At 48.3% G+C, this 21,243-nt stretch overlaps 1 protein-coding gene across 2 annotated transcripts; it reads right to left on the bottom strand.

Moving 5' to 3' along the window:
* Positions 1 to 1,322: 1,322 nt before the first annotated feature.
* DENND2D (DENN/MADD domain containing 2D) lies at positions 1,323 to 20,537 on the bottom strand. 2 transcript variants are annotated; one of them, XM_006865926.1, is made up of 12 exons: positions 20,480 to 20,537; positions 14,744 to 14,919; positions 13,768 to 13,880; positions 13,026 to 13,095; positions 12,270 to 12,347; positions 10,566 to 10,706; positions 9,193 to 9,341; positions 6,331 to 6,508; positions 2,841 to 2,882; positions 2,384 to 2,468; positions 1,813 to 2,052; positions 1,323 to 1,399 (listed from the first exon to the last, which is right to left on the bottom strand). In XM_006865926.1, exons 1-12 carry the CDS (start codon positions 20,535 to 20,537, stop codon positions 1,323 to 1,325), a joined length of 1,407 nt encoding a protein of 468 aa, XP_006865988.1. The 2 variants fall into 2 exon arrangements, with proteins under 2 accessions (XP_006865988.1, XP_006865987.1); XM_006865925.1 differs by lacking the exon at positions 20,480 to 20,537 and adding an exon at positions 15,483 to 15,570.
* Positions 20,538 to 21,243: the final 706 nt, after the last annotated feature.

Genomic DNA, 21,243 nt, shown 5'->3' with positions numbered 1-21,243 from the left:
AAAAACACATGTGTTCTTTGTACAGAATTCAAGGACCTCTGAAGCAGTTACCTAACCCACTGCCATTGACCCAATGGTGACTCATAGCAACCCTTATAAGCGGAGTAGGACTATTCTTCAGGGTTCCCAAGACTAAATCTTTATGGAGCCAGATGGCCTCATCTTTCTCCCTCAGAGTGGCTGCGGAGTTGGAACCGCTGACGTTTCAACAACCCAATACTTAACCCACTGAGCCACCATACCACCTTCCACAATCACATCCATACACGTACTAAAAAGGTGGAATAGGTTTCCCATCTCCTGTGGTATTTAAACAGAATCTGTCAATAAAGAGGGTTCAGAAGGGTGGTGGGAAAACGCCATTATCTTTTCCATTTTGAAGCCCCCTCAAAGAAGAAGGATGGAGTAGGTGCCCACTGAAACCCCTTAGACCCTTAGGTGTCTCTTTTCTTCAAGGAAAAAAAAAAAAGTCCCGTCACCTTAAGCTAGAAGAAGCAAACTAGGCATGTCTAAAACTGGAGGTTAGAGACTAATTCAAATGAAGTGATGGACAGACTGCACTGGCTTCTCACCTCAAATTTCTACCTTCTTGATGTCTCCTAGTCACTTCCCTGTAGCTAGCAGCCTTTCCTCCTAGGATCCTGGAGAACACGCCTGTCTTGAACCAAGGCTCTTTTGCCCTGTCCCCAGTGCTGTTGCTCTCTCCAGTACCCTCTGCCCCACATTATAAGAAGCACTCTGCAGCCCTGTAATCCCACCACTCGAAACACAGGCCCAGGATTCAGGGCTCCCAAGACCAGGCCCTCCACTCCTTATCCAGTTGATTCTCATATCTATTGTCTTGTTTGCCTGGTTCTCCTCCCATAGTAGAAGCCAAAGATACAAACACAAATAGCAAGAATTTTATCTTTATTCACATTCTCACATGTCCACAGACCTTTCTCATGTTGAAGAGCTGAGTCTTGGGACCACAACTGCTCTCTGGGCTCGAGTGGTTTGTACTAGTGGTTCCTGGGAGGGGCCAGCTGCAACAACTTCTAGTCAAGCCTCGGCAGCATCTGTGCTACTGTTGCTCTGTCCCCTGCAAAAAGCACAGCTTTGAACCCAGCTCCATAAGCACGGGCCAGAGTCCTCCAAAGTCCTGAGAAAGTTGATTCCAAGGATCCCAAACTCAGGCACCAGTTTGAAGCACAACCTGGAGGGAGGCTGTGGACGCTGGGACAAAGAACTTCACTGTCCCCCTCCCCTCCCCTCCCCAGGCTGGCAGTGAGCCGAGTCCAGAACTGGCCTGTAGGTCTAGTCACTCCAGTTCACCACAGTATTTATTTCACAGTCTTTTCCCTTGATTTCTTCTGTTTCTTCTGTTCTTCATATTCAAGTATTTTCTGTTGGAAATAGCCTGTGGATTCAGATACAGGTTTTAGAGTTAACTAATCTGGCAGACTGTGATGATCTCAGACAAGAGGGACAGAAATACCCTCTCTGTCGAAATTCATCATGCACACATAAACACTCCATCCCTGCCAGGAACCCTCACAGTGCCGAGGTATTCGATTTGTGTCCAAAAAAGAACCCCCTCAACCAAAGGATAATTAATTAATGGGGATTAGCTCCAGATTAAAACAGAAGAAAGGGATAGAGCACCTTCTACAAAATGCCAGCCCATGAGGCATTTCTCGGGTTTCAATCTTACTGATAGAATTACGGCTATTCTGTGGGTCTCTAGAAGGAAATGCTCCTCGTTTCCCTCCTCTTCAACACAGCCTCACGTGACCTGGAGGAGGTACCCCTCTCTGGGCTCAGACTGTGTACCTGCAGGGGGATGCTTGCTCTTCTCAGCTTCCTGGATGAAAAGGGAGAAGAGCTGTGTCTTCACAAACTTCTTCACGAACCGGCGGTTGGCCTTGGAGGTTAGAGCTTTACAGAAGGACCGTTCTTGGAAGTGGCCATGCCCATTTGCCTCCCGCTTGATATAGGAAGTGTAGTGGCCCACGGTCTTGACAAAGAACTGCACAAAAGGGCTTGAAACGTGTTCATTGATTTGTTCTGAAGCTGTAGGGGACAGATAGAAGCCATGTCAGAGAGGAGTAGAAAGAAAAAGTTACACAAACTCTCACCTCCAGCTAGGGCTTCGGTTGTAGGCTGAAAGCTCTTGGGGAAATGAATGGATGGACTTTATAATTTACTCACTGACTGAAATGGGAGACTACCATTGCCAAGGAAGAATAGAATCTCCTACTCTGACTTCCCCTTGGATCTATGCCTCTGGGGTTGGCCCAAAACTCTGTTATGGAAGCTGATTTTACTTCTGGAAGGGAATGGTTGAGAAGCATGCCCCTAAGCTCCCTGAATAAAACCCAAATAAGAGGAGTCTAGGACTTACTCTGTAACTCTTTAGTCTCCTGACCAAGAGAGTCTAAGATGTCATCTTGAAGTTTGGGTGGTAAAATGTCTTTTTCATCACCAACCTAGAAAAGTCAGCTCAGAGGTCAGTACAGGAAGAGGTGTGGAGCCAAGGGGGTTGACGTGACCCCTACACTCACCTCCACCCCAATAATCTGCCACACAGGAGAAAAACAACGGAAGCTGTTTCTTGATCTTTGGATTGTCTCTAAGCCCTAGTATGAGTCTCTCCTCTTGATCCCTGTAGTTTGGTACTTGGTATATGCCCCTAATTCTAAATTCACTTTTTAGTGAAGGCATCTGTGTCCTTGTTTGAGAATCTTGAGTGAGGGAGTCTTATTAGTGCAGATTCTAAGTCAGTAAAAGGTCTTAATATTTGTTGAAATAAATGGAACATGAATGAGGCTAGAGTGCTTGAGTTGGTGGTGGGCACTTACCGACAATAAAAAGGATCCTTCACAAAGATTGACCAGCAGGACCTGAAATCAACACAGAATAGCTGTATCTCTCCCCCTTTCTTCATAGACTTTCAAAGGACTTACCACTTCCATTTCTGTGTGTCACTGTTCCTTTCAGCCCCAAACAACAAAACCAGCATCTTTTTCATTCCTATTTCCTTCCTGACACTCCCTCACACTCCCCTCTTTGGAAAGGTCAGCTTCCTTCCTGAAACTAAGAAACTAGGAAAGAAGTGTTAGGAAAGAGGTGAAGGTAGAAGGCGAATCCAATATGGGAAAGCCATAACCAGTCCCTGCCTAAGTAAACACTGATCATAGCCTCATGATGTCTCCACAAGAAACATTTAGAACATGGTGCACACATTTAGAACAAGTGCATTATTTAATCTCATTTAATTCTCTAACAGTCTTGTGAGACAGACAGTACACTGATTTTTCAGGTACTACCTGTCTCACAATTTTGCAGTTAAGGAAACACACCCAAAGAAATGTAGTGAACCAATAGTAGAACCGGTTTCAAGCCTAGATGTACTGCTGTTGGAACTGTTTTCCTCTCTCCACAGCCTTTAACTCCCTGCCCTTTGGTCAGCTCTCAGACACAGAAGGAACCTTTAATGCTTACATCAGTTTTATGTACAATTGCCTGGAGCTCTACTTGAAAAAAAAAAAAAAAAGTCCTCAGAGCTCTGCCCCTTCCAGCAGGAAACAGCCCAGGGTCAATAGGAAGAGGGAAGGCAAGGATGTGGAGATATTACATGTCTAAAGGCTGCAGGTGATACCCTCACACAGCTGGAATTCAAAGAACCTGAGTTCTAGTACCCCCTCCATCACAACGTTAAGTTCCATTGAGTCAGTTCCGACCCATAGTGACTCTGTATAGGGTTTCCTAGGAGCAGCAGGTGAGCGTGATCCGCCGACCTTGTGGTTCAAACCAACTTTGCAGTTCAGTTCATTAACCTACAGCATCACACCAGGACTCCACTGCTCGAGTGGCCTTAATTCTAGACCAATGGTTACAAATAGGCATCCCGCTAACCGATCCCAACTTGCTGATTTGTTTCATTGATCACATCTTATTTTTAAGGTAATCAAAGTAATTTCTAATATTTAAAGGGGGATTTCATGTAACATTTAGATTTCTGGCTTTTTCTGAAAAAGAGGACCAACACTGACTGGTCCACGTCTCAAGGGCAGCATTCGGGTGGAACTGAGTAGTAACCTTCAGGCAAGGCATGGGGTTCCCAGTTTACCGAAACCCCCCCTCCTAAAGGCTGCATTGGCCACTTAAATGCACACTGGGCTCCTTTAGGTTTTTTAGTTTGTGATCTTTGGTCTCAACAGTTAAGTGAAAGATCACACCAGGGTAGTGGTGGTGGTAGTGTGCCATGGACTGGGTTCCAACTCAGCGACCCTGTGTAGGATTTCCAAGGCTGTAAATCTTTACAGGAGCAGAAAGCCTCATCTTTCTCCCGTGGAACAGCTGGTAGTTTTGAACTGCTGAGTTTAAGGTTAATATCCTGACTTGTAACCACTGTGTTACCAGAACTCCTCAAAAGGAAAGAGAATGACTGGAAAATATGCCAAAGGACAGAACACACATTGTAATTATCCATCATCAGGAGAGAAACTGAACTAGTCCAGGCCTGAAACCACTTGTATACATAGGCTCAGAAGCCTTCCCAGAGGGAAGGCTGTTCATTTGGGATATTTGAGGAAAGAGTGTGTGTAAGGAATTGTTTGTGTGAGATCGTTTCCCCAGAGCTTTCCCATATTGGGATATGCAGTCATCTGTGGAGTAATCCCCTCCTGAGAGTTTATGTAGGGAATTATAGACTCTCCCTAACATCCATCCTTACCTTTTGTCCCTCTCCCAGTTTCCATCCCCTGCCCAGTCACAAAGCAGCTAGTGAGGAATAAAACGGGCCAGACATCTTAGAAGCAGGAGCCAGGGACCCATGGCCTTCAAGTGTCTTTCCATCTGACTGTCAGGGGAGGAGCTGGAGCTGCGGAATCAGGAAATTTCGTAACTCCTGGAGTTGGGACATTTTTAAGTTGTATTGCTAAACACAGGGCTACTACTCTGTACCACTTAGTCACAGGACTAAGGCTGGTTCAAAGGGCGTGTGTACTCAGCAATTCTGAGGAAGGTGGGAGGGCCAGGGGAACAAGGAAGGGAAACCGTCTACTTTGCTTCCCAGAAATACCCCTAGGAAATGGAATTGCTTCCTCTCTTTTTTAAAGAGGGGCTTTATCTGCTAGGGTTCCATCATTGCCTGTGTGGCCTTGCATTAAGTCAGTTCAGTTCTCTGGCCCTCCATTTTCTCTTATGTAAATTGGGGAAGACCCTTCATAATATTTTAGTATCTACTTCTAGATCCTCCTGTCTCCTTTGTAGGCCTTCTGTCTGCAGATTTTTAGCCAGTATAGACACACCCATGTAGCTCCTCTGATTTAGGATATGTTAGTGTTAAGTGCTGTCCAGTAGCTTCCAACTCATAACGACCCTGTATAGGGTTTCCAAGGAGCAGCTGGTAGGTCTAAACCACCAACCTTGTAGTTAGTAGTTCAGGGTTTATCCTACAGCACCACATGGTTAGTCCTGGTGTGGCACTGTAGGATAAACTTTGGACCGCAAGGTCAGCAGGTCAAACTCACCAGCTGCTCCTCGGAAACCCTACACGAGGTCGCTATGAGTCAGAACCAACTTGAAGGCACTTAACAACAATATCCTTCGAAGGTTCCTACTGACCCTTTCCCACCCACAGCTCAGAGCAGAGCACTTGTTTTGAGCTGTTTTTCAAACAGGGGAGATAGATTTATGCTATTGATGACCATTGTTATAAAATGAGCCCTCCTGTATGTCTGAGGCACAGACTACAGTTAAGAAACAAGAAGCTAACTGACTCAGAGGGAATTTTTGTCCCATGTTTCCATTAGCAAACTGAGTTCTGAGCAGGTGGACTAATCAACAAGATGGCTGTTGCTACAAAAATCCATGTTTTAAAGATTTAGACATAACCAAGATTCATAGTATGCAGGTGGAAGCCATTTGGTCTCATCCATCCTTGGAATTCCTTGGAGGAATTCCAGTGGGGTGTGTGTTGTACAGACCAGCTGTGATGAGCCATTCACAGGAGAGATGGGACACCCCATGGACTCAGTGGACCAGCTGGATGTAAGACAGTCTGATGACTTCACAATAAAGTATGTGCTCTTTCTTAAGTCCAAAGGAAAATCACTCAGGAGTGGGGAGTAAACACTTAATGAGCGCCAACTATATGTCAGTCAGGCGCTAGGCTAGGAGTGTTATGGAAGTTACTTCCCTCAGACTATGGGCTGGACAGCTAATTCCATTTCACAGGCAATGAGGCTCGGGCTTAGAGAAAGAACTCGTCCAGAATCACATAGCTGTTTAGTAGCATAACTGAAATACAAATCCAAATCATTCACTCTTCTTTCTGCATCATACCTCTTCCATGGGGCTGTCCATAACCTCCTGCTGAAACCGCATTTGCACTCCAACCATGAAGGGGGTGGGGCAGCAGACAGTGGCCAGAAGACTCTCGGGGACAACAGGGATGTAGGTGTGTGCCCAGCTGAAGGGGTAGAGCAGTGCAGCAGCAGCATGGATGCACTGGGACAGGGTGCTGGGGACAGACACAGGGAACAAGAGTCAGAGGGGCCCCAGTGCTCAGGAGGGCCACTGCTGTACCCCACACCTCTACAGAGCCTGCCTCCCACTGTACTACAGCTGTGACATATGCTAACTGTGCAAATCTGCAATCCATGTGAGTCACAGAGCTTGGGATGGTTTGTTGGAGAGGCTGAGGCTCCACTAGCCAAGGACAGGCCTCTACTTGACCATTCTCTTCCCAGTCTCCTCAACTCGACTGGCTCCAAACCAAAGAGACACTAAAGGGAAGGGGAGAAGGGATGTCTTCATTTCAGCAAATTGAAGCTCAATTGTGTGCTCACTACTGTGCTGAGGATGTGGCTTCTAGGAAGAAGACACTGTCCCTGCTTTTAAGGAACTCACAGTGTAGTAAAGGAGACAGACATGAAAGGCAACATTATACCACAGCATAAAGGAAGTGTGTATAAGGAGCACAGCAAACCTCTGTTTGTCTATACACTCTTATCTCCAGCCTTCACCTCACATGGCTCCCTCTAGCCACTCCACCAGTACCAGTTACCATCGGTGAATTCCAACTCATGGTGACAGAGTGGCCAGGTTGGTGCCTGAGTTAGCTTGGGAAATTCCTAAATTCCAGGAACCACTGCCCAGCAATTCCTATATGGAAAGTCCCACAGAGGTGGCTCCAATGAAGTATTCCCCAGGTCATTACTGCCACTCCATCTTCCCTAGTCTCCACTGGCTTTCATGGTTCTTCATTTCTTCAGCCAAATTGCCCCCAAGCCAAGGTCAATAAAAACACAGATGCGGAAACCTTATTTCAATTCCTGGTATCCAGTTAGCACTTCCTGAGTTAGACAGATTGAGTCTCCCTGAGTCTAGCCAAGGCCCAGTCTGACTGGAAGCTCCCTTCCTGCCTGGGTTTCAGGGATCTGTAAAAGCCTATGGGAAGGGAGTCGGGGGGTAAGGGGTTCTCTCCAAAAATATTAGTGCCTGGGAAGTAATTCCTGCCAGGCTTTGCCCTTACCCAAGCTACCTAACAACTGAAGTCATCTTTAATTCCCTGAAGGCCCAGGATCCCAGCTCCAGCCACAGGGAAACTTCTCATTTCTAAACAGGAGTTGTAGTGCAAGAGCTATTTCCAAAGCCAAAGATTATGCCATTTCCCTCAAAGATGAGCCTATGTCCAGTTCCTATTTGGTGACTATTCTGGGTCTTTCAGAATCTTTAACTCACTGGTCCCACTCCCTGCCCAAGCTTCTTTTCCTCAGAAACCCTTGACATTCACCCAGTCCTCTGACCTCCGTTGTTTAAGTCCATAACATCCTCTTTTTCTTCTTCTTCCCTGACAAGGGAAGAACCAGGAATGTAAGCCCAATAGTCTCAGCTCTCTCCTTCCACAGATATGGAGAGAAAGCCAAGCCCCACTGCTTTATGATTTTGTTTTTTCCTTCTCCATTCTGTCACGTCTCACCATGTCTTTTTCATATTCAAAGCACCTCAGAGGCAGAAACCAAGTTCTTACTGCCTCCACTGTACACAGGAAGCCACTCGACTGTGAACTTATTATTTGAAATGTACCATTAAGAAGCTAGTACTTCACTGACTACTGTGTGCTCAGCAGTAAACTTAATCCTCAGAGTCTCTGAGTAGTATAAACAGTTAACCTCCAACCAAAAAAAAAAAAATTAATGATTTGAATTCATCCAGAGGTACCTTGAAAGAAAAGCCTGGCAATCTACTTCCCAAAAAAATCAGTCACTACAAACTCTTCTGTTGTTGTTGCTGTTAAGTGGCATCAAATCAGTTCCACCCATAGGGCTTCCAAGGAGCAGCTGATGAGCTTGAACCACCAACCTCACGGTTCAAACAAACTTTGCAATCCAGCACATTAATCCACAGCACCACACCTGGCCTCTGCTGGAAACCCTTACGAAGCCCAATTCTACTCTGACACACCTGGGTTGCAGGAGTTGCTATGGGCTCCATGGTAACTGCTTTCATGTAATCCTCACCGCAGTCTTATGAGGGAGGCAGTGCAATCACTACTTCCATGTTATCAATAAGGAGGTCATGACATCATGAACTTGAGAGCCTAACCCAAGAAGAACTACACAATTAAAGGGGGAGGAACACAATTTGAGCCTTCTGTTGATTTTAAGATCTATGCTTTCTATTACTACATAATTCTGTACTTCCTTAAGGCCAAGGCCCATCCTATTTGTATTTATCTTCTTGAGGTTTGGCACCTGGCAAACAGCTGGCATGCAATGAATGTTTGTTGCATGAGTGAATAAATGGATGGATGAAATATGCTTGTCATCAGGATGATGGTTTAACCTCCATACCATTATACGCCTTCCTATCCTGTCTTGCCCTCCTTGCAGCCTCAAAGGCAGAATCAGATCTGCATCACCCGAGCTGGTTCCTGCTGGGGCTGTACCAGGAAAACATCATGCCCTTCTCAGAGCTAAATCAGAAACCTTCCTCAGACCTAAGCAGCAATTGTTTGGAGGCTGAGCAGGGGAGTTATAGCAGCTGCTTCTCTCCCTAGGTTTATAATGCAGCTCAAGGAACTGGAAGGAGGATGAGCACAAGAGTCCCTCAGCCCCATCTCCTTTAAGAACTCTCCAGCATGCTCTCTTGAGCCCAGAGGTACCAGTCAGGTCAGGGAAGCCGCTCAGTGACTGGGCCCACCTGAGACCTTCTGCCAGGAAGATGATTCTTCTCTCCAGCACTGCAGAGGCAAAGATCTGCAGAATCTGCTCAAAACTGAGACAGTTCAACAGAGAACTGAAATCCACGTGTTCTAAGTGGGAGTCCAGCGGTCGTGTCAGAGAGATGAACTGTGGGAAAAACAGAGAGGGAGGGTGTCTCCACATTGCACAATCATGCAAACCCCAGAATCTGACCAGGATAGGTTAGTGACCTAGGTTGGTGCCTGAGTTAACTTAGGAAACTCTTTTCCATAGAAGTGGGTCTGCTACTATCTCTCCTCTGCAAAACCCTGTTGATGCAAAAACCCTGTACTCTAAGAAAGGATAACGTCAGTTTAATCCTGAGCATGACCGCAAGGCCCTCTGTCCCCCTCCATGTCCCACTGAGCACACCCCACCTCCCTCACCATGCTTCATCCTATTGCCTTCTTTCTGTCCCTGAGACACATCATGCTCTTTCCTGACTCAAGTCCTTCACAGGTTAGGTCCTCCCATGGCATTTCTCTTCTCCCTTCATTCTCATTCAAGTCTCAAGGGGTCTTGGCTGCCTATGAGATGTGTATTTCCTCATTATTTTCTCATGTAGCATGTTATTTTTTTCTTTCATCACAATGACATAATTTGTAGTTAAATATTTATTTGTGTGTTTGGCCCCTCCTCTGGACTTTAAATTAGGTCAAGGATCATGTTCATTTTGTTCTCCACTTTATATGCATATATAGTATAGTGGATGGTACAAAATAATCTTTCAGTACTTATGTTTTTAAGTGGATGAAAAAAATCTAGTTCTTCCTCTTCTTTTTATATGGGGAAGCCAAGGCTCAGAGGAGCATACAAACTTTTCTATTGTACCAGGAAACAGAACTAGAGTTATTAGAACGATGCTCTACCACTTATTCCTTATTGTTTCAGCTGGCCAAGTGATCTTAAAACAGCAGCATTCTCATGTGGAATGGTGAAAGTCAGCAGGCTAGGATGAGTGATGGATGAGAAACAGATATGGAGGCTAGAAGGGATAGGATAGCAAAAGGAGGATGAGGGTGGGTGGAAGAAAGAGTATGCAGCAGGCTGAGGTCTGAAGAACAAGTCTTTCCTGGCATTAAGGGTCTCAACTTCCATAATAGCGCTAATGAAAATGGAGATCTTGGTGGCTTAAATAATAGCTAGGTCCTTGTGGGCATCAGGTTGGGAGGATCAGAAAATGTGGGTTTGGTTTTCAGCTCTGCCAACAATCCTAACCAAGTCATATCCCTGCCTGCTTCCGTTTCTCTGTGAGTGAACGAACATTGGAGAGCGGTACCACAGGTCTGCCCTCTCCAACCAGAGAGGGTCTCGCCCATTCTGCTAACCCACCTCAGTGCCTGAGTCGGGGATGAAGCTCTTGAGAGTGACAGTCTTCCCAGGAGCAGGAAAGGTCGCCTCTCGGAGGCCCTGCATGAATGGGTAGATGACCGCCATGGAGATCTGATGCCGCTTCTCCACTTCATCCAGGATCTGCATGAGAAAGGACCACAGGAGGCCTGGCTCAGAGGAGGCACTCGGTGGGTAGGGGAAGGTGGTGGTGGTGAGGATCCCAACTGTCCCTGAGCATGGTGATGCTCCTGCATTGGCCCAGCCAATCTTCATCAATTCTCCAGCACCCTCCACCAACTGATTCTCCCCGCTCCCCACCCTGGCAGAAACTGTTCTCATGCTAAATAATCTGCTATCCATCTCTTCCATTGTTGTTGTTGTTATTAGGTGCCATCAAGTTTGGACTAACTCATAGTGACCCTATGTTATTGTTGTTAAGTACCATGGAGTCGGTTCCAACTCATAGTGACCCAGCACAGGGTTTCCAAGGCTATATATCTTAACGGGAGCAGAACGCCTCATCTTTCTCCCGTGGAACCGCTCACTGGTAGTTTCAAACTGCTGACCTTGAGATTGGCAGCCCAATTCATACCCACTATGCTACCAGAGCTCCCTATGTACCACAGAACAAAACACTGCCCAGTCCTGTGCCAATCTCACAATTGTTGCTAAACTTCAGCCTGTTGCTGCTGCCACGAAAATGGATATTGGCTGAAAGCAGGGAATCTCTTTCATAGGACCTGCATTTTTTTGCCTGCCTTCTTTTCACCTGCTTCTCAATACCCCAAATTCCTCCCTTCCCCTAGTAAGTCATCACACTTGCCGGGGCTATGTTCACTTGTACTGGCTGGAGTGGGGCCTAGAAGTCTACGCTGCTTAGTGTCACTCTGTCCTCCAACTCCCACTGAAAAAGCCCAGGGTCAGGGACTGTTTCCATTCCCTAGGGCACTATACAGATGAACAAGGGGGCAGAACGCACAGAAGCCTTTTTGAGGCTATCAAAACATGTACCATCCATTTGGAGGAGTTCCTCTCTAATCCTGACTCAGGCATACTGACATGCATATTAGCTCCAGCAGAAGTCCTGGGGATCTCAATTTCTCTTTTACCCTCAGGTCCTGCTTAAAGTTCCTTCTTTACTCACTAATTTCCTGCCATCAAGATGGTTCCGACTCATAGTAACTGAGTCTATAAATCTTTGCGGGAGCAGAAAGCCTCATCTTTCTCCCATGGTGCAGCTGGTGGGTTTGAACTATTGACCTTGTGACTAGCAATCCAGTGTTTATTCTACAGAGCCACACCAGGATTCCTTTCTTACTTTACTAGAGTCAGAGTCCTGGTGTGGTACTTACTGTGGGATAAAGCACTGGACTGCAAGGTCAGTTTGAACTCCAAGATTGGTGGTTTAAACTCACCAGTTGCTCCTTGAAAACCCTAAACAGGATCACTATGAGTCAGAACCGACTCAACAGCATTTAACAAACAACAACAACAGGGGAGACACTCTCCTGGGTGTCGTGCCCACTTTTTCCTAAAATCAATCAAGTCCAAATTTCTCTCTACCTCGGTTTCCTCAATGCTGAGCCTGGCTGTCTGGAAGAAGCAATCTCGAAGGGCTCAGGGAACACAGCCAGAGGCAGAGAGCCAGTATGAATCGGAAGCAGAACAGGGCTCACAGGCCCTGCGGTGCCCCATCCAACGTACCTTGGAGAACAAGCCGAAGCAGCCGATGCAGCTGAGAATGCAGTACACCTTGGGAAGGCGAGGGCCACGGCCGGCGGGCTGGGGAAGGCAGAGAGGTGCCTTCAGTACTGTGGCTTCCCGGATGGGGCACAAGTCCAGAGACCGGGGTGCAGGGGATTTAGGGTGGATGGCAGGTCAGGCGATGAAAGGCCTGGCTATGTAGAGGAACTGCTCATGACATAGGCAGCAGAGAGCCTCAGAGTGATCAACCACCAAGATCAAAAGACCTTGATGGGGTCAGAGGTCAACTCAGAGAGGAGTGTGGGAAAGTGTGTTTCAGATGACAAAATGGCTAAGAGGAAAGCACCGTGGACTCCAAATGGACTTGGAGAATACTCTTGAGACCTAAGAATTCAACCAAGTTGTCCAAATCCCAGCCTATGTTCTGGGAGATTCAGGGGCTACTCAGCCTGGATAGGGAAGACAAAAGGAGATGCAGGTTGCAGCCTTCCACAGTGAGGGGGACTGTTGACAACTGTGGAGAGTAAAGACCAGGCATGGCTAACAAAGATTCCCCAAGAGGTGGGGAGAGGTTCTGTGCCTTCTCCTTGCGGGGATGGAGAGCGGGCACTAACATGGCAGTAGGTGCTGGGACTGACTGTCTCTCTAACCACCACTCCCAGGGACCCTTGGCTTTTGCAGCTGAGGCTTGAGCAAGCCCAGCTGTGGAGTTGAGCAGTTTGCAGAGAGGAGGGGGCAGTTCTGAGCTGCACAGACCAAGAGGCGCCTGCAGTATCCAATCTTCCTGCTCCCATCCACATTGGTCAGAACGAAGGAGAATGTCTCCCTGGGAAAGAGCAGATAAGGCTTGATTTGCATTTGCTCACTGGAGTCTATAGCAGAATGGTGGCTAGCATCAGAGGGGTGGGGAGGAGGACAGAAAGCTGCAGCTGAACCTGGACAGTAAAAATGATCTTTAGTACTATTGGGCGCAAGCTTTAAACATGTCATCTCATCTAATTCTGAAAATGATTGTCCCTACCTTAAAGATGAAGGTACTGGGGCTCTGAGTGGATGTTTCTCACCCAAGATCACTCAACTCACAAGTGGTTGGGCCCAAATTCTAACTCAGGCAGTCAAATAAATGCCAGGACCCTGCTGTAAGGAACATTGCTGTATGACCTTCTTAAAGGGCCAAAGCCTTCAACTGAGTCTGGCGTCTGCTGGAGTCAGAACCAAACAGTATTAGGAGATAAGGCAGAGATGATCTCCCTCCAACAAGTGAAAGCATCTGGCCTACTTCTGTAAAGAGATGAGTGGCCAAATGAATGGCTGATAGCCTTAACCTTGAGAGACCCCAGGCAACATGTTATCAGTGAATCCACCCCAGGCCCTTCTCAAGGAGGGAAGCTGGTAGGAAATGGGTACGCACACCAAGTGAGAGTGGAGAGGAGTGCAGAGGGGCCACAGGGCTCATATTCTCCCACAATCCCACACTATCCCAAGGCTGAGCAGTCACCTGGGATATTCAGTGAGAGGTGCCCACTCATTCCCATCTGGGAAGCAGAACAAGGGGATGGCACTGAGCAGCCGCTCCTCCTCCTCCTGTTGACCTCGGAGCAGGTTCTCCCGCTATAAGAAAAAGAAAAAGAAAAAGAGGTCACGTGGTTGTTGGAGGGGAGGGGAGGCTTGAGGGCCTCAAACTACTTCTTTAGGGTTGGGGGAAGGGTGACTTCACCTGCCGCTATGCACCAAGACTTTATTCTGGATCTGGCCAGAATGTCCCCAAAGCTGAGGCAGTCCCTCAGCTGGCCAGGTCCACATGAACTTCAGTATCCCAAAGATCAACACAGTCAGGAATGAGGTCAGGGTCACACTAAATACAAAAGGGCCTCAATATGTCCTGGCGCCCTAAGAGAGGACTACGTCAGAGAGAGACCACATCAGAGAGAAAGAAGAGAAGCAGCCAGTTCAGTTGCTGAGCTGCCAGGGTTAACAAGGATGCTCTGGCCACGCCCCTTCACCCACTGCAGATGGGACAAGCAGGAGCCTGGTGCTTGGGCAGTGGCCAGGGTGCTGAGCCTGCCCCACCCTCTCCTTTCTACACATCCCAGGAAGGGGACCCTTTCATGGAGGTCTGGCAGAAGGTAAACGTCTCTCCAGAGAAGGATGACTGAAGATGGAATTTGAAAGAACTAGGTGGTCCCAGAAGGGGCTAATGAACTAAGTTAGTTTCCTTGCTAGGGAACTAACTCGCTGAGGCTATGTTGGGTACCTAGGCGAGTTCCTCACAAAGAAGTCACCTAGATTTTGTGGGTGATAACAGAAGGCAGGGCTGGGCTAAGAAGGAAATGGAGAGCAGCAGCTCAGGGTAGGTCCAGATTTGGCACTGGCAGAGTGGGGAGAGGAAGAGGACACCCTCTCCATCTCAACCACTCAAATCCCTGAATCCTGTCTCCTCCCACACAGATCTGCTTCTTCCCTGGAGTCCTTACCTTGGGAAACTGATAGGTGATTGTAGGCTCGTAATCTTCCCCAGAATGCTTTTTTTTGAGAGACACCACAAGAAGGTACTCAAAGAAGTGCTGTCCTCCAGCAAAGTTGGCTAGGGAGTGCTCCTGGGCCCTTTCAGGTTCCTTTACCGCTTCCCCTGCATTGTCCTGGGAAGATCCTAAAACCCAAACACCAGGGCTCATTTAGTATCTTATTGGTCCATACCTGGAGGGGAGTCTGTGAGAAGTCAGGCACCTCCCTTGCCAGCCCGGAGGCACACAAACATCATCTCAGGTCTCAGAACAGGATCAGAGCCAACTGGGCAGTTTCCACTCCTGCCCTGGAGACTTGAAACCATGGGACACCCAGAGGGGGAAAGAAGCCAGTGACTGCAAGCCAAGAAAATGTACTGGTGAGGATACATGTGCTGCGTAACTCTGCCCAACTTACAGGGGCGCAGGTCCTAGCCCAGTGCCTGAACCACAGCATGTCCTAAGTAGACAGACACATACTAAATAAATACCATCTGGCCCAGGGTTGTGGGCTTGTGACCACATCAATCCCCACAGAGGGCATGACTGGTTCTAAAAACCAACAGAGGAAGCTTCCTGGCCTGGTCACATGGGGGACCATGTGGAGGTAGCAATATAAAAGCAAGAGGAAGAAGGAACATTTCAAGGAAGAAACAAGCCCCTCGAAGGTCACCCTGGAAAAAAAGGAAGTGGGCTTTCCAGTCCAGACCTGCTTGAAGTTGGGGTAGCCGGTTGCGGAAGAGCCTGAGAACCCGGCCTACCACTTGTCCTTCCATCTTCTCCAGCCTGTGGGGCATGGAGTGCTTCCTTTTTCTTCAATACAGCTTGGTTACAAAGAGTCTGAGAAGAGGGCTGCGGTTTCAGTCTCCAAACACAACTCCATCGTGTTGAGCCATGTACTGTGTCCCAGAGAGGAGAGCAGCTTCCATGCTGTGCACTCAATGGTTGAGCAAGGAGGATGTGATGGGACCCAGGAAGGCAGCAAGATGCCGTCACAAACAGAGGCAGCATCCTGGCACTACAGCTCAGACCTCAACTCCTCCCAAGAGCCCCAGGGTGTGGTGAGAGAAAAGGTCATGAGCAAACACCTCCAAGGCCCAGCTGCTTCTGGGCTAAGGGCTTTGAATTCTGGGCTGCAGGTTGTGCAATGGGCTTATTTATAAGCTCAGGACAGTGAAGAATACCCGATAGTATCAGACTGTGCACCGTGGAACTGAACCAGTCCCAGGGCAAGGATCTCATAGCCCCATAACTTTGATTCCTGACCTTTCATGTCTCAAGGTGGTCAACAGCAACCGAAAATCCCCAACCAAGGTCACTTGCTGCTCTCAGGAACTTCCAGGGTTTCAAGGCCTCAACCTAGAGCACAAGACCAAACCTCCCTGCAGGATGTTGGCTACTGGCTTCTGATGAAGATAAATGGATTTGTTGTTAAGTGCCGTCGAGCTGAATTCCGACCCATAGCGACCCTGTATAGGGTTTCCAAAGAGCAGCTGGTGAGCTTGAACCACCGACCTTGGAGTTCAAACGACTTTGCAGTCTGACGCATTAGCCCACAGCGCCACACCAAGGTAAATGGATAATTTTATCTAAATCAGGGGTGGGGAATATCCGGCCCATGGGCCGAATAAGCCCACAAAATCATTTGATCTGGCCCTGCCAAGGCAACCACAGGCGGGACTTGAAATTCAATAAAACTAGGAGCTTTTTTTCATAGTATATTATATTAAGTGATGTTTTAAGTATCCAAATGGCCCTTGGCAAAAAAAAAAAAAAGTTCCCCATGGTGCTGTAGAATAAGCACTGGGCCACAAGGTTGGTTTGAACTGTGTGGTCAGCGGTTCAAACTTACCAGCTGCTCCAGAAACCCTATACAGGGTCACTATGAGTCAGAGCTGACTCGACTTGACGGCACTTAACAACAGCAACATCATCCCTGATCTAAATGGTTAAATTGTTCACACTAGAAAAGGGAGTCCTAGAAATCAATACAGATCTAAGTTTCCTCTCCTGGCTGTGAAGCTGAGAGCAAAGTCCACCTCTGAACTGCAGAGTTACTGATAATTCAGGCATCTCTACAACAATGTACCCCCCCCCCGCCACACTCCCCCACTGCCCCACCCCGCACCCCATTCCCACAACACTTTGCAGGCTAAGCAGGGAGTCTCCACACTGAGAACTGTTACAGGACTCCAGCAAATCTTCCCAAATAGTAAGCACTAACTCAGAAGATTCTCTCTATCCCAGAACAGAGACCCTGAGGGGCACAGGGGGGCTCTGGGAAGCATGTGGTGATCTCCATTTCCACCCTTACTCCTTTTCAGTCTTTTCCCTATTGGGTCTGGTCAACACTTCTAACCCAGCAGAAAGCAGAGCAGCTGACCCTTGGGGCTCCAGAGAAAAGCCAGCCCTCAGCTCTGTCTGGAGAGAATGGCAATACCTCACAGAGGAATATCATAGAAACCCTCAAATAAGTAAAAGCACAAGATAGGAGAAAAAGAAAACTCTTCAAAGAGGAGGCAGGGAACAAATTGAATTGGCCCCAGTGTATGCTACTCACTCAAAGAATTAACAGCCCTCTGGAAAGGGGACGTTCCTGGTGGTACAAGTCATTTGCACTGGTATGGCGCTGTGGGTTAATGTGCCTGACTGCAAAATTGGTTGGAACCATAAGGTTGGTGGTTCAAGCTCACCAGTCGCTTCTCGAAAACCTTATACAGGGTTGCTATGGGTCGGAACCTACTTGACAGCACTTCACAACCACCTCAAGGACTCCTAGTGTGGTGCTGTAGGATAAGTGCTGGACCGCTAACAGCAAGGTCAGTAGTTGAAACTCACTAGCTGCTCCTCGGAAACCCAATACAAAGTTGCTATGAGTTAGAACTGACTTGACAGCACTTAACAACAACCTCAAGGCTGGCAATACAAACCCACCTAGCGGTGCCATGGAAGAAAAGCCAGACAACCTGCTTCTGCAGAGATTACAGTGAAGAAAACCATACAGCATGCAGTTCTCCTCTGTAACACATGGGGTCACCATGAGTCAGATGACAACAGGCTTGGTATTGGTTTGGAAGGGAAGGAGGGCCTGAGGTAGGGGAGATGGCCACTTTGTTCTGAGAGCTCCAGACTTGGTTTCTTTGAGACTGACAATAGCTAAGACTCAGTGTCCCACCCATGATTCTTGGAAGGAAGGCCCAATCACAGTAAGTAATGATGGTATAAAAGCTGTAATGGAAGAGACAGGCAAGCCAGAATACTTAAAACAGTCCACCGTCATCACCATGCCTTACTCCCAAGCTGCACAGATTCATCGCATAATCCTCACAGCCTGAGGACAAGCATTTTCCTGATATAAATGGGGAAACTGAGGCATGCAGTAATTAAGGGCCTGGTGAGGGTGGAGATTGTGAGTGGCCCATGTCCATGCCCCTGACTTCTGGATTTATCACATATTAAACATCCCACGGAGGTGGGATCGCTTCTGTTTGCAACCATCTTTGAGAACCACAATCTTCTCACTGGTCATTTCAGAAGCTCAAGAAACTACTTCTTTCCATCAATCTTTATGCTTCATTTTCAGCCCGTTTCTTCCTGCTTTATCAGGCGAGTCAAGAGAACAACAAAACTCTTAAGTCCTAGATAGAAGAAGTAACTAGACTTGAGGACTGAAGCCAAGAAATCCAGAAAAAATAATTGGTTCTCCCCCTACTTTCATAGCATGGTATGATAGGAGAGGGACGCATACAAGAAAATTAATAACCATCAAACTCATGTTTCATATAAAGTATCTCTTTTAATCCCCTTTGCCCTAGAAAGGAATTATTATCTTGAGATTTTAATTGAGGCAGGAGCCACCCTTTTTTAGGTAAGTGAGGAGTCTGGTTACACTTGTTCCTCCACTAGTGAGCCCCTCCCACAGCCACTTCAAAAGTCCCAGAACTGTCTGGAATAGGGGAGGAGACCATCTTGGACCTTGATCCAGAAAGCTGGCCTTTCCTTTCCCAGCTTGGCTATGCTCTCAGCCTGTGACCACCACTGCCCCAACCCCTCACCAAGAAGGTAATACACACAAAAACTAATACACTACACAACTGTTCCGAGGGCAAAAGGCAAAACAGGAGGTGTAAGATCCCCAGGAAGGTGGAGGCTATTATAGACAATGTGGTGAAGAGGGCAGAGTGTCCTGATCTGACAGGTGCCAGACCCCAGGGCAGGTAATATGGGTGCTCATCTTACAGTTCTTCCACTTCCAGGAAGCTCCAAACAGGCACCACCATCAGCTCTGTGTTGGGCCAGGGATGGGTGAGAACAACTGGAATGCTTCTTCTGGACTGTGGGAACAGACCCCATCTATTCACATCTTTCTTGGCCACTAGGAAAGGCCGAGAAAGACATGACCAGTGAGTTCCCGAGAAGAGAGATCACTACTCCACCCTGCATTCTACTCCAGTCACTCACAGTCATCCCAGGAGCTCCAGGTGTCTGACCTCTCCCCCTTGTGCAGGTGGAATGACCAGGCACCAGAAATTTGTTTTTAGGGAGAACAGCAGGGGCTAGGGAGAAAAGATTCACTGCAATTCAAAGCATAGAGCACTAACTCCTCACACCCCCTCCCCAAATCTGGTGTTAGGAAAGGTCTCACTCATCCTCTTGACTAGCCATTGTTGGGAGGGGTAGGCAATTTGCAAATAACTCCTGCTCACTTTTTAATCTGTTCTTTTCTCCCCAAAAGGTAAGAGCTCTGACAAAATTTCTCAAGTGTAGCAACAATAGTGAGGTTGGCCCAGGATCCGGCAGTGTTTCCTTCTGCTGTGCATAACGTCGCTATGAGTCGGTACCAACTGGATGGCACCTAACATCAACAATGCCCACTCAGCCATATGACTGATTCGTGGTAAACAGCAATAAATGTTCGTTGGATGAATGAATGGATGGATGAATTCCTAATTGCCATCCTGCCAAAGTCCAGTTCTCTTACTAAGAAGAAAAGAAATTAACATCGACTTCTAATGAAATCCACATAACACTGGATAGGAGGGATTACTCCCATTTCTCTGATGAGATCACACACTCTACGGAAGTAGCTGAATTCGGCTCTATTGCAAGTCATCCCGGGGCCACACTCTGTCCTCCACACCCCTAGGTGCAGGTGGCAACCTCCGGGAGGCCGGTTTTTGTGCTGTAGGAACTGCTAACTGCAGTTCAAACCCACAAGCTGCTCACGAAACCCTATACAGGGTCTCAACGAGTCCGAATCGACTCGACGGCACAAAAACAACAGTTAATTGCTGGGGAGGGTTTCATCTCTTTCTCTACAACAGGGAAAAGGCGCATCAGGGTTCTGGGTTGGCGAGTTGGGGCGGGCCGGTTCTCCCGTGGAGGGCGCCTTAGCCCAGAGTTTCGCACTGCGGTTGCACCACAAGCTTCCTGGTTGACAGGACACGTGGCCCCGGGGCCCCACAACGATTTCCTCGGATAGTCAGTCTTCCCCTTACCCCTGCAGACTCGCCAGCGTCTGACCTCTGGCCCCGCCCCGCCCCCACCTGATCATTTTTCTCTACCTGCACCCTCTCTCCGACCCCCCTGAATCCCTCTCGAACTGTTCCCGATTCCCACCCTCCGCGCCGCGCTCCTCCCGGCCCCGCACCCCTGTCAGCCTCCAGTCTTAGCCCCCTCAAGCTCCCGCGCTGCCCCAGCACTAACCCCCACGGCCGCGCTTCAGTCTCAGGCTGGCTCGGAGGCGGCGGCCGAGCCCATCCATGGCCCCTTGAGTGCCCGGCGCCCGCGCCTCAGGTCTGCGCCGTCCCCGCCCCCCAGTCCTCTACCTCCGTGGTCCCCGACACTTTCACTTTCACGCGGGGGCAGGTCGAGGGGACCTGCTCGGGGCGGGGCGGGGCGGCACACCTTCCGGGCTCCAACCTCCGGCGCACCTGGGCAGGCCCGCTCTTCCCAGGGCCCCTAGCAGGGCGGTGTGGGGTGACAGAGGGCGCTCGACGCGCGTCCGGGAGAGGGCGGTGCCACCTCGTTCCCACCTTCTGTGGGGCTCCCCGCTAAGCTTGATTTCCCAACCCCGTAGTTCCCAAACGTGCTGAGCCCAATCGTGGCGAGTAGCGGCCAACTCGCGAGGGAAAAGGACTGGGCATATCCTGGTGGGCTCCGTGCACCTTTCCATATGGCTCAGGAGTAAAGTCAGAGGAGACAGAGTTTCACCTTAGTCACAACTTCCAAACTGTCCATCTCTTCCTTTGGCATTGTTTGAACTTCTATCCATTTCCAGGTTTTTTGCTGTATTTGTCTTCCCACCGGGAGCCGGGAGGGACGGAAAGGAAAGAAGCCAGTCTTGCTGCAGTTGCTCTTTTCCCTATTCCACTTCCTTCAAGTAACGTGGCTTCTGAGGAAATGGGTTATAGCTTGGGAAGGTCAGCCAATACCCCACAGAAGCATGAAAGTTAGGAGTATGGAAAACT

The sequence above is a fragment of the Chrysochloris asiatica genome, unplaced genomic scaffold (assembly GCF_000296735.1).
Source record: "Chrysochloris asiatica unplaced genomic scaffold, ChrAsi1.0 scaffold00085, whole genome shotgun sequence".
Classification (NCBI taxonomy): Eukaryota; Metazoa; Chordata; class Mammalia; order Afrosoricida; family Chrysochloridae; genus Chrysochloris; species Chrysochloris asiatica.
The sequence above is the reverse complement of the archived record's forward strand: the minus strand, read 5'-3'. Positions and strand labels throughout refer to the sequence as shown.